This window comes from Gadus macrocephalus, chromosome 1, assembly GCF_031168955.1.
Source record: "Gadus macrocephalus chromosome 1, ASM3116895v1".
Lineage (NCBI taxonomy): Eukaryota > Metazoa > Chordata > Actinopteri > Gadiformes > Gadidae > Gadus > Gadus macrocephalus.
In genome coordinates this window covers 25,008,671-25,023,360 of record NC_082382.1, presented here as the reverse complement: position 1 = coordinate 25,023,360, position 14,690 = coordinate 25,008,671, and the positions used below count along the sequence as shown (strand labels likewise).

The following is a 14,690-nucleotide window of genomic DNA, read 5'->3' as shown; positions in this document are numbered from 1 at the left end:
ACGACTTGAGTAAATACACATTTTGCAGCATTTCAGGGTTTTTGTCTAATGTGCATCTGCATTCTCTAATATCGGGCCAATGACCCTGTGTTGCAATTTGACTACGTTCCTTTGATTTCATCTTCTTCTTCAGAATTTCTCATCGTTAGGGCAGTCATCAAGAGCAGGAGATATCCCAGGACATAACAGGTGGACATATCTCCAAATGAGGCATGCCGGGGCAGCGGCCTGGTTTTACTATATTTGAAAGAATAATTAAGTCACTAAAGGATAACTTAACTTAAAATTGACATTATTTATGAGCAATTGTTTTAGAATAACATTTACATTTAGAGCATTAAGCAAATGCCAAAATCCAAAATCAATTTTATCCAAAGCAACTTACAATCAGTATATTTGCCCATAGAAAGAGCAGTGTTTCGCCTATGCACCTAAAAATATATCTCTTCTAATTTTTGAGGATTTTTTATTTAGGAACAATTTCAATAGCGTTGCCATTATGGACTAGAGCCCCAAAACGTTTTCCATATAGGCATGGGCTCTTTATAGTCTTACTGAAACCTTTTGTTTTGGAGCTTTTCGATTGTTGTAGTCTTTGTTATGTGGTATGAATAAAGACGCGATGTGACAGAGCTCTAGTCGGAGCTTCCTTCTCCATTTATTCAACCAACTAACTCAAGCATGCGCGACTCACATCAAGAGTACATGAGAACATGGCATGTCGTAAACATGCGTAACATAACATGCATTTTTGCAGCAATGTCAAACATAACAGTGATGTTATTCAGAGATTAAATGTATTATGTTCAATCTCTCCATGTTGCCCCTGCTAATCAATGTGCACAAATGTAGGTAGGTACTGTATGTAGGCTACACCCTTCTGGTGCCGGCAGGCGCTTATAGAAACCTCCCGGCAGGGTGCGCTTTCCCACTCGCAAAAAAATGTGCGAGTGGGAAAAAACATTTCACCTCCGCTGCTGCATCTCTATCCTATGGGAAATCAGGAAGAGAAGCAACAATATATTAATGTGTACAGTGAGGATGTTCATAGAACCAAGAGCCAAGCAGTAACAACCGCTAGGTTAAACCATTCCCCGTACACAACAAGGCTAGTTAGGTTAAGATGCTACACAACTTAGTGTTTTTATATTTTTTATTCTAATTGTATAATTGTTATTGTTATTATTATTATTATTATTATTTTATTGTTAATTATTTTTTAGATCTAAGCAATGTACACTTTGATGTACTTTATACCTTACCACTCAACAAGTAGTAGTGAAGTAATAGTGGCCTACTAATACAACTACTACTTATAATAATAATCTCAAATTTATCATAACAATATAGTATACAATACAAGTTAAAAAATACATTTAATATATCAAAAATTAAAGAATATGTAAGAGAGAGCGTGTGTGTGTGTGTGTGTGTGTGTGTGTGTGTGTGTGTGTGTGTGTGTGTGTGTGTGTGTGTGTGTGTGTGTGTGTGTGTGCGCGCGTGTTTATAAGTGTGTGTGTGTGCGTGCGTGTTTATAAGTGTCTGTGCGTGTGTATATGTGTGTGTGTGTGTGTGTGTGGGGGGGGGGGGGGGTTGGTATCCGACCTGTGTACGGGGGGGCCGTGCACTGATGTCCACATCCGTTGGAGCAGCACTTCTCTTGGTGGGGGCAGTCGGTGTCCTCAGAGCAGTACTCGGCGCACACCCCGACCCCCCCGTGCCTGGGGGGGCAAACTCCCGGCTTCCCTTCGGAAGAAACAGTTTTAACACTTCACCAGAGTTGGACATTAACGTAACTTTCTTTAAAAAAAAAAGAAGAAAAAACCTAATCCGTGCACGCCGACCAGATATCTTACTGAAAGCAGGCGCAACGCAAACAGCCCCGCAATCAAACACGCAACACTTGTGCCCTCCGGGACAGTCCTGGTCACGTGTGCAGCCCCTGATTGACGGTTCCTCGTTCCTCGTATTATTATTATTTTATCGTTAATTATTTTTTAGATCTAAGCAATGCACACTTTGATGTACTTTATACCTTACCACTCAACAAGTAGTAGTGAAGTAATAGTGGCCTACTAATACAACTACTACTTATAATAATAATCTCTAATTTATCATAACAATATAGTATACAATACAAGTTTAAAATACATTTAATATATCAAAAATTAAAGAATATGTAAGAGAGAGAGAGTGTGTGTGTGTGTGTGTGTGTGTGTGTGTGTGTGTGTGTGTGTGTGTGTGTGTGTGTGTGTGTGTGTGTGTGTGTGTGTGTGTGTGTGTCCAACCTATGTAAGGATCAGTGCACTGATGTCCACATCCATTGGAGCAGCACCTCTGATCGTTAGGGCAGTTATAGTCTCCACTGCAGAACTCAGCGCACAGCCCAAACCCTTGGCGAGGGGGGCAAAGGCCTTTTTCTACATTTGAAAGAAAGTCAAAGTTTTAGAATTTTTAATCTATCCATTGAATTAATCCGCGTGCTGATCGTTTAAATCTGACCGTGAATTATATATTAGCCTATCGATTACATATTATTTCTGCACCAAACTGTTTGGAGACCTGCTTACCGGGGACACAAATTTCAATACATTTGAAAACTTTTCTGCAATCAGGGGTTGAGCTATAAACGTTCCCAATCCGGAATAAAACCAAACCCTACAATATCGTCAAATAGATCCACTGAATAGGCTACATAAAAACAAGCAACAAACTTACTTTGTCCAGGTCGTGCATCAACGGTCATTTCAGAATAAAACGCACAGATTAAGACCAATGTCAACACGCTCAATACAGAGAAATTCATTTTCATGTCTAGGTCAATGCTTTCAAGTTGCAACGCAACCAATAAAGCTTCCACTGCGCGGCAGAAGGATTTATAGGTTTAGGACCGGTTCTCCAAGGCATTGAGAGAGGCGTGGCTGTTTGAACGTCCCCGGCAACCGAAAGGGAAAAATAGCCTAGTCCCAAAGTAATATAATAATATAATTATTATATTATTGTACTATATACTAGTACTATATATGAAGGCCTAATGTAATATAATAATGACTAACGTATTCTAAGATGCATGTAAAATAAGCATTCACATTATAGGCTACAATAAGTGTGTCAGTGTGTTCAATGTTAAGCCCTATATACGCTACACACTTTCATTTGTACAGCCACGCAAACAATATTTGGAGTCTGTCAACATATTTTAGAAATGAATGACACACCGACAGGGTTAGATTTACTTTACTCTGTTCTAATCAAATTTCTCATAAAAACGGTTTTCGATCATCAATAATACTTAAAAAACGTTGTTTGGTCAATTACACCTTTAAAGTTTATTTTAAGTCCAATAGTTATATGTGGTGTGAATATATGCATAGTCCTATTTGGGACATTGGGCAGAGCGCCAGCTGTAAAAGAGACAGCAACACAAAGAACCCGAACACTAGTCATTGTGTTATCAGGAATACACTGAGCACCCCCCCAACGTAGTTCTGAACCAGGTCATACACATGGCGGTTTGTATTTCGGACTACACCAAGCCCCGAGTTTAGGGGTCCGCTGAATAAAGCTAAAGTTGGTCAATAAAGAACAGCAACCCATACGTGGTATCCAAGATTTATTACATCTACCCTTCCCGATAACACGATGATTAAAAAACAACTTTCTTCATCGCTCGTCTTCAGTCACCGGAGAACACTGCCCAGCGCTGAAACCTCGGCCCTGCTCGTCCAATCAGCAGGGCTCGCTGCAGGCGTGGCCGCACGTGGTCCTGCAACACTTCTGCTCCCCGGGACACTGGCCGTCTTGGTAGCAGAACTCGGCGCACATGTTGGTGAGCTGGGGCGCCAGGCAACGCCCAGGCTTCACTGAGGGCCGGGGGGAGAGACTCTGAGGCCCAGTTTGGTGCACATTGTTTACAGCTGCCATCATTTGGGGTTAATGGCTGTAGTTTGTATGACTCAGCATTATGTGAGCAGGGCCGAGCTCTCTGAGTGGCCAACGGCGTGCGTCGCGACCTAGGTCGCATTGGTCGCGACGTAGGTCGCTTTGGTCGCTGTGTTGGTCGCTCGTCTGGCTGCCGTTTTCTCGTCTGGCTGCCGTTTTGGTCGCTGGCTGGCTCGGTCGCTCAAAGTCTATGGGCGGTCCTTAATCAGTTAATTTGCATGTTATTAACGGTTTTTTTGCGACAGTTGAAGCACCAGAAAGGGCGAAAGCTACCTACAGCTCTTTATTGCTAATATTGTTTTAATATTTCTATATTGAAGTACAGTTTAAAATGATAAATTAGTTGGTCTATCAGTATCAATATAATGTATTAGTTGTAATTTGGGGCGTATTCAAATAATGAATTTTATATCTTATATATAGCCTATATATTTGTTTTGTTAAATGTCATTAAGCCTAATAAGGTACATTATGCACAAAGCACTTCGTTATAGAGTGATATATTAGTTGTAATTTGGGGCATATTGAAATAATGTATTTTCGAAATTATACATAGCCTAAGGTTCAAGGTTCAAGGTTCAACTTTATTGTCCCCGTGGGGACATTTGTCTTGGGCACAGTGCATCATTGCTTTCTTAACATACACACAAGAGTACAACAGAACAAAAACACAACCACAGACACAAACACAATCAGACAAACCAACATTTTAACATCGAGAACATGGGGCTTGATAGACTTAAACTGCGCCTCGCTGTATTACATAGAAATCGACAGTATGGGGATCAAGTGTAAGTGTTTATTTCACTAGAACTTATGGATAAAGTGCTATGTGCTAGAGTGCTTAGTTCTAAAGTGCTATGTGCTAAAGTACTATGTGCTAAAGTGCTAACCTATTTATTGCACATCATTCTATTGCACATTGTTCATCAGCTTAATGGAGGCTGGAACAAATGATAATTTAAGGCGGTTTGATTTGCATAGCGGCACACAGAGTCTTCTCCCTGATGGCAGGGTTTCATATTCAGGGAAGAGTGGGTGTTGGGAGTTGGAAATAATTTTCTTTGCTTTTTTCCTAACTGCCTGCTCATATATGCTCTGTATAGGCTCATATTCTTTCCTCCCTACGATTTTCATTGCTGTTTTGTGCATGCCGGCCAGTTTGCTTTTCAGCTTAACGGTTAGGTTGCCAAACCATGAGGAGATCCCCTATCTAAGGATGCTCTCTACAATGGCACGGTAGAAAATCATCATGATGTGGCTGCTTACGCCGTACAATCTTAATCTTCGCAAAAAATATAGCCTCTGTTGCAGTCTATTGCACAGGTTTTCAATATGTGTCTTCCAGCAGAGAAGATTATCAATATGAACCCCTAAATACTTGCATGAGGATACCCGGGTGATTTTCTGATTTTTGATGACCACTGGCTCATGGTCAGTCACTTGCCTCGGATCCAAAACCATTTCCTGTGTTTTGGTCACATTTAGAATGAGATGGTTGGTGTCACACCACTTAATAAATAGGTCTATCTCATCCTGGTACACAGAGGGGTCCATATCCTTGTGTAGAAGGCTCAGGAGCACGGTATCGTCCGCAAATTTCACCATATAATTGTTAGGGTGCACAGTCCAACAGTCATTGGTATACAACGTAAACAGTGTTGGTGATACAACGCAACCCTGTGGGACTCCTGTGTTACAGTGTTTGGTGTCTGACAGTGTTCTGTTGACCTTCACTAGCTGTGTTCTGTTCGTTAAAAAAGAGTAAAACCATTTGATCAAGGTGGGGTTTACACTCATGTCTTTGAGCTTCTCTAATAGTATGTGAATTTGCACTGTATTAAAAGCTGAGCTGAAATCTACAAATAAAATTCTAGCATAAGCTTTTGTATTCTCAAGGTGCTTGGAAATAAAGTGCAAGGTGCAAAGGATTGCATCATCAGTACTGCATTCCTGCTTATACGCAAACTGGTACACGTCTAACTTTGGCTCAACATCCTTCATGAGCAGTGACACAACAAATTTTTCAAAACATTTCATAACAATAGAAGTAAGGGCTACGGGACGGAAATCATTGTTTTGTTTTCTGTGGCACAGGGCTTTTTAGGCACTGGAGTTATAATTTACTTCTTCCACAGAGCTGGAACTGTGTGAATGTTAAGTGACTTTTGGAATATTGGACACCATGCTGTTGTTAGTTCCTCTGCACAGCTTTTGAGTAAAAAAAGCTGGCAGGCCATCAGGGCCTGTGGCCTTGCCCGTACGTACTCTACTAAAGAGACGGCGGATAATGGTCGGGTCGACTTCCAGGCAGCAGGTGTCATCAGTGTCTGGCAGGGACTGCAAAACCCTGTCACACTCCTGAGAGAAGTTTTGACTGTCGAATCTCAGGTAAAAGTCATTCAACTCGTTTGATTTTTGGTGCTCGTCCAGGGTGATTATTTGTTTCTTTACAGGGTTCATATTAGTGACTGATTTCATTGTGTCCCAAAGTGTTTTTTGTATTTGACATTTGGAGGTTATGTTCCATTGTTTGCCTTTGTTGTTATCTTGCATTAGTGAGAAGTTGTTTGAGTTCTTTTTGGACAACTGACAGCCCTGCTCTGTCTTTACTTCTAAAGGCCTGTATTATTGTATGTACGACTAAAAGAGCAAAAATCTATCTAACTGTGAATAAATTCGAACCCATAATCCCTTGATTACTAACCTAGCATCGCTACCACTTACACCACTGTGGCTTACATGATGAACATCGTTACACTTATAAACAATTACACCACTGTGGCTTTTATGATAGACACGTTACACTTTTTATAGAACTATATTAGGCTACACTATAATTTGCTTCATAGGATATTTTATTAGTCTTTGACATTTAAAAAAGAAAAGGCTATACAATATAATCAATACAAATTCATACGCATCACTGTATTACAAAGTTAATTTAAAATTAATTATAGATGGATAGACCAAAAGGCCTATTTATTTTTATATTATAAAAAGGCATATTGGTCTATCAATATCTAAGCTATATATTATTGCATGTACGTTTTTATTACACTGACGCACGTAGCCTATATTTATTCTGTTCAATGAGATGTTAACTGATAACATAGGCTTTTGGTTGTGGTAGCAGCCATGGTGACAATGGCTGGCTGCCACAGGTCGCTCATTCAGCCATACCTCTGACTGGTTGCGACCTATTTGCCGCCCAAAGGGTCACAACGCTTTTATGGTCGCGACCTAGTCGGTCAGCCTGCCAGAGCCAGTGTTAGCCAGCGGCTGGCCTGTCGTCGCAGCCAGCCAACCGACACCAGCCAGCGTCGCAGCCCGTCATATAATTATCATACCATACCATCGTACTAAATCATACAAAAATGTTAAATGAAAGACGCCGATTGCGTCAATAAGTTTGACTAAAAGAGCAAAAATGAATCAGTCCGTGGAGAGAATAGAACACCGGCCTTCAGGATCAATAACTTAGCGTCACTACCACTTGTACCACAGCTTGCGCCACTGTAGCATTGATTTCAAACTATTGTTCTTATATTAAAGTATATCGCTCTAGAACGAAGAACTTTGTGCATAATATACCTTATTAGGCTCAATGACCTTTAACAAAACAAATATATGGGCTATATATAAGATATAAAATAAAATTAAATAAATTATTTGAATACGCCCCAAATTACAACTTATGTATTTTATTGATACTGATAGACCAACGATTTCATCATTTTAAACTGTAATTCAATATAAAAATATTAAAACAATATTAGCAATAAAGAGCTGTAGGTAGCTTTCGCCAGATAGCATGGCTTTCTGGTACTTCAACTGTCGCAAAAAACCCGTTAATAACATGCAAATTAACTGATTAAGGACCGCCCATAGACTTTGAGCGACCGAGCCAGCCAGCGACCAAAACGGCAGCCGGACGAGAAAACGGCAGCCAGAAGAGCGACCAACACAGCGACCAATGCGACCTACGTCGCGACCAATGCGACCTAGGTCGCGACCAATGCGACCTACGTCGCGACCAATGCGACCTACGTCGCGACCAATGCGACCTACGTCGCGACGCACGTCGTTGGCCACTCGAAGAGCTCGGCCCTACTGCATTATGTGGTGGCAACAATAATAACAATAATAATACTTTTTTATCATTTTTATTATTATATGTGTGTGTGTGTGTGTGTGTGTGTGTGTGTGTGTGTGTATGTGTGTGTATATTTGTGTGCGTGTGTGTGGGTGTAGATGTGTGCGCAGGCGCGTGTGTGTGTTTGTTTGTGTGCGCAACTGCGCATATATGTGTGCGTGCGTGGGCGTGTGTGTGGGTGTATATACTGTATGTGTTTGTGTATACATCTGTGTGTGTGTGTGTGTGTGTGTGTGTGTGTGTGTGTGTGTGTGTGCGTGTATATATGTATGTGAGTGTATATATGTGTGCGTTCGTGTGTGTATACATGTGTGTGTGTGCGTGTGTTTGTATATGTCTATGTGTATATATGCGTGTGTGTGTGTGTGTGTGTGTGTGTGTGTGTGTGTGTGTATACAGTATGTGTGTGTGTGTGCGTGTATATATGTGTGTATAGATGTGTGTGTGTGTGTGTGTGTGTGTTTGTATATATGTCTGTATGTGTGTGCGCGTGTGTGTATATATGTGTCTGTGCGTGTGTATATGTCATGTGTGTTTGTGTGTGTGTGTGTGTGTGTGTGTGTGTGTGTGTGTGTGTGTGTGTGTGTGTGTGTGTGCGTCAGTGTGTCTATGTGTGTGTGTGTGTGTGTGTGTGTGTGTGTGTGTGTGTGTGTGTGTGTGTGTGTGTGTGCGTCAGTGTGTCTATGTGTGTGTGTGTGTGTGTGTGTGTGTGTGGGGGGGGTTGGTATCCGACCTGTGTACGGGGCCGTGCACTGATGTCCACATCCATTGGAGCAGCACTTCTCATGGTGGGGGCAGTCGTTGTCCTCAGAGCAGAACTCGGCGCACATCCCGACCCCCCAGTGTCTGGGGGGGCAAACTCCCGGCTTCCCTTCGGAAGAAACAGTTTTAACACAGGCACACACACAAGGCAGGCGCCGGGGTCAACTGCTCTCTAGGACTTCACCAGAGTTGGACATTAACGTTACTTTCTTTAAAAAAAAGAAGAAAAAAGCTAATCCGTGGACGCCGACTAGATATCTTACTGAAAGCAGGCGCAACGCAAACAGCCCCGCAATCAAACACGCAACACTTGTGCCCTCCGGGACAGTCCTGGTCACGTGTGCAGCCCCTGATTGACGGTTCCTCGTCCGGCAGCGCCCGCGGGCATTGACCCTGTTTTGGAGAAGCGACTGGAGAGAGGTTTAGCGTTAGTAGGAAGCCATGGCACGGAGACTTGACAAAACCGTCGCAAAAAAAAAAGTCACCGAGTAGGCCTATGTCCGACATACACTCCCATGAAGTCGTAGAAAACAGTTGACAGAGTTCAACTGCCTTCGTGCATGTGGGCATGTCTTAAAACTGGTTAAAATGTAGGCAAAAAACTGTTAAATGTAGGCAAGCATTTAATTTAACAACACAGCGAAGGCATGCAAAGAAGTTGCCTTAGCTGTGTTCAATTAAATCCTTGCACACATGTAGCAGTTAAACCACAAACAACGAAAAATAAAATTTAAATAAAAACAGCCAGGCAAAACTTACCTGTCACATTTTCTTTCGTTTCTGTGGCGAAACTGAATTCCGTGCTGAAAAACGCACACATTACAATAGTCAACACACTGAGCACGGATGACTTCATCTTCATGTGTAGGTCAAGGCTTACACGTTTCAACACGACCAATACGGCTCCCACTGGGCAGTGGGAACGTGTAGGTCTGACCCTACACTTCAGCATGCATTGAGGGCAGCGCCGGGGACCGCTGGGTCCTTGTGCCCGTATGTCCCCAACAAGGGTTATACAAATAAAAGAAGAAGAGAAATAGTTGATGAAATTATCCATATTATGAAATTCATAATAATGAATCACCTATTCTAACGGTTATAGTGGATGTTCTGATATTCGCATTCGATTATAAATAGGATTTATTTGCAAGTGTGTCAGCATCAGGGTTCCCAGGGTCGATGCCAACTTTCAGGACTTTCTCGTCACGCCGTCGCTGTCAGCTGTCAGAATAAAAACTGCGATGCACATGGCGACCTGGGGTGGCAGCATTCCCCATGGACGCAGCAGCAAATAATACGGGCAAAGAGTGCGGCCATGTTTGGAGTCCTCATCGCAAACCATGGCCCTAATCAAACTACGAAGCGATGCAAGAAGTGTCTTCAATTCAAACGTGTGTTAGGACTTTCCATCATGAACTGCGAGCAGGTTTAGTCCAGGCAGGCCCAAGGCCTCACTCCTTGCCCGACCTTCCGGGGGCTGGAAGCGGACCGGGGGAGGAGACCACGCCGACTCCACGGCGGTGGACCAGTTGGGACTGTGAGCGCTGCTGCTTAGCTGGTTCAGAGGTACGTTGGGGGGTGCTCAGGTGCGCACATCTCTGTCCTCCTCGTTATTTCAAATTTGATCCGATGTTATATTTGCCAATTGTTCCTGATAACAAAATGACTAGTGTTCGGGTTATTTTTGTTGCTGTCTCTGGCGTTCTGCCCAATGTCCCAAATAGGACTAACCAAACCCTAGGCAGATTTTATTTCCTTTGAATTCTGCGCGTAACTTGAGGACCATATTTTGCCTGTACAGTCGGGGCAATAGCAGCCTAGAATGAATGTTTCGAAACTTTAAAGGGCATAGGGCTTTTCTCTGTCTAAGTGCCAATGCAGAACAGGTGAGTCTGACAACACTTCTGCAATCCAGCAAACAAATGTACGGTTTGAAAACATACAACACGTATCCTTTTTTAGATGTGCCAAAAGTTTCCATCACTCTCTATTCAACCAATAAACAGTTACACAGTAAGATCTCGCCCGCATAGTGAGACAAAGCTGTTCCCATTCTGCATCCTTTCATCCATTCTGTGTTGTTAAGTCGGGGAAGGACCGAAGACAGGCCAGCAGGACAGTGAAGATATGGCTCCTAGATATAGCGTAGCCTCTTTGATTGTTCACACAAGCGATGACACTGCAGCTTTGCATGTTATTGGATTCCAAATGGGGGTCTTGTCCACTTCTCTTTGGCTCTGAGATTGCCCTGTCTATCTGATTCAATACCACATGATTGGGATATGGGTAAAAGCACACACAGGCAATCTGGTAGGCTACACTCTGACAAGACATATGCACTGCACAGCATAATTTACTTTCATCAATGAATTACCTACTTTTCTTTTACGAAATGTCTATGATTGCATAGATTAGCAAACATGGAAGTCTCAATCGTACTATATTGTGTGCATTGTATCTCAAAACAATCATGGATGATGTCATTGTGTAATTGTATATGTAGAGAGAATTTATCAACACGCTGTTTGCTGAAATCATGCACTTTGAGAAACGTAAGGCTGTAGTACCCTCGATGGCCGCAAGATGGCTGTCTTCTCATCAGTAACACGGTCGCTCTTTTTTGACGGTCACATTTCTTCATTCAAATTGGTAAATGGCCTGAGATCACGTTAAACCCAGTAAGTTACTTCATCTAAACATAGATCACATTTGAAAAAAACACATATACCGGTATATATATATTCAGATGAGTTAGCCATAGTCCTACATTGCAAGAAAGGCTTACAGACCAAGCTATACAAAGTCAGTATGTAAATGTATGCTATTTGGCGGTATTGTGATTGGCAGGTTACCCCAACACCCTCAAACAGAGAGAGTCCTGTGGGCTATTATACAGGGTGCAGTGAGAAGTAATTTTACCCTCAGGAATGAAAAAGGCCATGCAATTTACATGTCCGTGAAGCTGTTGTTCTGCTTTGCATACGGCTAGCTCTGCAGTCCACTCCATGTTAGCTTAAGGCTTTTCGTGCTGCTGAGATGGCCTCAGTGTCTGTAGACGTAGATATGGTGCGCTTCATCATTTAGTTATCAGTTCTGCGTGTCATGCCTGTGGCTTACTTTGATGCTTGCCTGCAAACATGTGTATGTACAAGTACACACAGACAAACACACCCACACTATTAATGTATTATATTTGTTTACAATTCCAATGTGTGGTTCCAAAAAACGAGTTAACTGAGCAGAGACAAACTTTAGTGTGGCGGGCTTCAGCCTCTGGTTCTCGTAGCAGGTGGTACACGCTGTTTTTATTCTTTAACTCGAGAAATTGACATTAATATATCAAATAATCACGATAACGTACATATTGTTCAGTAAATACAGTAGGGCTTGTTATTATTTAAAAAGTAGTCACTTTTTTGTTCCATAATATATTTTCCATTATAATTTTTTTCCATTGAGGTTCTGTGTTCAATTGTGTTTGCTAAGTAACACATGGAGCTTTTCCAGAGACTCTCACTGTTTACCACTGGCCAGGGTCTTTTCTGCAGTAATACTTGCGTAGGAAGGGGGCACTGGCGCTCTCTGCTCAGCCTCTGCACGTCTATTTATACAGTTTTCCCTTTCGCATATGAGGTGGCCCACGATACGTCTTGATGACAATCTAGTGGCACCCCTTAATTCAGAGTTCGGGACCCAGTGCCCTGCTGGACACCAGCCTCGCTGCAGCCTCTGCTTTAGTCTCCCTGCCTCTTAACCCTACATGCCCACTACCTCCGTCAGTCAACGGACGTGGGAAGGCGTGGCTGACTGATGGGGGAGTAGTCTTTGCAGAGGCATCTTGCTGCTGCGTCGCCTCGACGGAAGGTTAACATTTTTTGGAGGCACAGGTCCGGCCCTTGCGGGGGACGTAAGGAGAGTCCACAAGGACTGAAGGGGTCTGTAACCTTCTTGCGTTGCGTGAACGTGGGACCGTAATCAGCCCTCTTAGTCCAACCCCTCAGTTCTGCTGCCACAGCTTAAACACCCCCCTCCCTGCCGCTCTGTTCCTGCTCCCCGTCTCCCTGTCCTTCTGCCAGGGAAGGGAGAGGGATCCGCATGCCCTTGGGAAGGCAATCATGGAGAAGCTGGGTCTTTTTCTCCTCGCACAGCGCTGGGTCAGTTCGATTATTTCGCTGCATGTCCTTGAGACGGTGGCAGCGATCGGTATCTGCTCCCGTCGTGAGTGGTGAATACTCGAATGGGTGAATGAAAGCGCCGGGGCGAAAGGGTTCAGGGATCTGATTGGTTGACGGTGAATACGGAAATGCAATGTTTTAACGGAAGATATGTTTCCACGCTCGGCGGTCGGGGGGGGGGGGGAGAAACATGTATTAAGACAATGTGGGGCTGGTTAAGACAATGGAGGCTCCCGCTGATTGAGTTGTGCCGCTGCTTATCCGTAACGTTAATCAGGGCGCCGCACCGCCGCCGCGTGCCTTTTGCGTTGTGACAGGAGAGGAGTGTGCAGCTGGGACGGGATTGGGAACAATAGCCGGGCGATATGATCGCCACATAATGCTGTCCTGACAAAGGGAAGAGTACAGTGGGATGTACCGATGAAATAATGACGCATTAGCATATATTAGCATGTTTCCGGTGAGGACCTGTACTGCACTGTAAAGCATTCACATCTCCGTCTAAGAATGGATGATGAAGAATGGCCTCAACGCTACGCTCAGTGATGTACCTGTGCCATAAGGAGCAGATTATTTGCCTGTGTAATGTATACTCTCTAAGAAGAGGACAAATACAGCCTTTCTAGCTCAGTTCAATACATCGGGCATGTGAAGGAACAGCATCCAATAATTACATGAAGACAACCCGATTTCAGGCCTTGATCTGAATGTGATTTAGAATCTGTCTCCGCGCAGTGAGAAGCCCCGCCCCCCCCCGGAAAGCAATCATCTCTTGGCTCATGAGGCTCTGTGATGAATGACCATAATTCCCCCTGCCCCCCCCCCCCCCCCCCTCCCTTCATATTACCACAGTCCCAAAACAAGTGTGTCTGGCCAGCCCCGCCCCCTGACCCCTAAGCCCCGCCCCTGGGCGTCTCCCCCAGTTAATCATGCGTCACACTCTGCATTACCCTGCCTCTGACCTCTCTATGCTAAACTCAATTGCCCTATCATCCGCCCCTTAATGTCCCTCCCGCTCCGAGTGGGCTTCCCCGAGACACAATCAGATTTTGTGTCCTACTTTACCCCCCCCCCCCTGACACTCTACCCCCCCCCCCTGACACTCTACCCCCCCCCCCCCCCCCAGACACTCACCCCCCCCCCCCCCCCAGACACTCACCCCCCCCCCCCCCAGACACTCACCCCCCCCCCCCCCCCCAGACACTCACCCCCCCAGCCCTCCAGGCATCCTCAAACGACTGCAGGAGAGGGAGAAGAGATGCTCTCGTCTAAATTACAGAAGACAAGGGGCTCTTTGGTGGAGAGGGGGGGGCTCTTTGGGGGGGAGGGGGGGCTCTTTGGTGGAGAGGGGGGGCTCTTTGGGGGAGAGGGGGGGGCTCTTTGGGGGGGAGGGGGGGCTCCTGGGTGGGGGAGGGGGGGCTCTTTGGGGAGGAGGGGGGGCTCTTTGGGGAGGAGGGGGGGGGGCCGGGGCCACGCAGCAGTCACCCAGCGGGGGTACCCCTCTATTGAAGGGGGAGGGAGGCGGCCCTCACCTGAACGCAGAACGCCGGCGGTATCTCGATCCGTTGTGGTGCAGGAAGGAACCGTCTCCATGGTTTCCAATCCGAACCCCCCCCCCCCCCCCCCCCCCCCTCCTAGCCCCCCACCGCTAACTT

At 44.6% G+C, this 14,690-nt stretch overlaps 2 protein-coding genes and 1 long non-coding RNA gene across 5 annotated transcripts; all 3 read right to left on the bottom strand.

The window, feature by feature from the left end:
* Positions 1-634: 634 nt before the first annotated feature.
* On the bottom strand, positions 635-9,820 carry LOC132463621 (WAP four-disulfide core domain protein 18-like). 3 transcript variants are annotated; one of them, XM_060059923.1, is made up of 4 exons: positions 9,620-9,809; positions 9,124-9,270; positions 8,832-8,969; positions 635-990 (listed from the first exon to the last, which is right to left on the bottom strand). In XM_060059923.1, exons 1-4 carry the CDS (start codon positions 9,720-9,722, stop codon positions 986-988), a joined length of 393 nt encoding a protein of 130 aa, XP_059915906.1. In that variant the 5' UTR covers positions 9,723-9,809; the 3' UTR covers positions 635-985. The 3 variants fall into 3 exon arrangements, with proteins under 3 accessions (XP_059915906.1, XP_059915897.1, XP_059915916.1); XM_060059914.1 differs by lacking the exon at positions 635-990 and adding an exon at positions 3,599-3,863 and having other exon boundaries at positions 9,620-9,820; XM_060059933.1 differs by lacking the exons at positions 635-990; positions 9,124-9,270 and adding an exon at positions 3,599-3,863 and having other exon boundaries at positions 9,620-9,811.
* LOC132463705 (whey acidic protein-like) lies at positions 1,416-2,872 on the bottom strand. The gene is made up of 3 exons (XM_060060024.1): positions 2,719-2,872; positions 2,289-2,420; positions 1,416-1,746 (listed from the first exon to the last, which is right to left on the bottom strand). Exons 1-3 carry the CDS (start codon positions 2,810-2,812, stop codon positions 1,505-1,507), a joined length of 468 nt encoding a protein of 155 aa, XP_059916007.1. The 5' UTR covers positions 2,813-2,872; the 3' UTR covers positions 1,416-1,504.
* Positions 7,631-8,061, bottom strand: LOC132463750 (uncharacterized). The gene is made up of 2 exons (XR_009527137.1): positions 8,010-8,061; positions 7,631-7,946 (listed from the first exon to the last, which is right to left on the bottom strand). It is a non-coding gene; the product is annotated as an uncharacterized LOC132463750 (long non-coding RNA).
* Positions 9,821-14,690: the final 4,870 nt, after the last annotated feature.

What these genes read in the sequence shown, in the direction of transcription:
- LOC132463705 (XM_060060024.1), bottom strand. Translation starts at nt 2,812, where the DNA reads ATGAAAATGAATTTCTCTGTATTGAGCGTGTTGACATTGGTCTTAATC. An exon ending in TGATGCACGACCTGGACAAA is followed by an intron (nt 2,421 to 2,718) that starts GTAAGTTTGTTG and finishes TTTCAAATGTAG; the next exon opens with AAAAAGGCCTTTGCCCCCCT. An exon ending in GTGCACTGATCCTTACATAG is followed by an intron (nt 1,747 to 2,288) that starts GTTGGACACACA and finishes TTTCTTCCGAAG; the next exon opens with GGAAGCCGGGAGTTTGCCCC.
- LOC132463621 (XM_060059914.1), bottom strand. Translation starts at nt 9,812, where the DNA reads ATGCTGAAGTGTAGGGTCAGACCTACACGTTCCCACTGCCCAGTGGGA. An exon ending in AACGAAAGAAAATGTGACAG is followed by an intron (nt 9,271 to 9,619) that starts GTAAGTTTTGCC and finishes ACCTCTCTCCAG; the next exon opens with TCGCTTCTCCAAAACAGGGT. An exon ending in TTGCGTTGCGCCTGCTTTCA is followed by an intron (nt 8,970 to 9,123) that starts GTAAGATATCTA and finishes TTTCTTCCGAAG; the next exon opens with GGAAGCCGGGAGTTTGCCCC.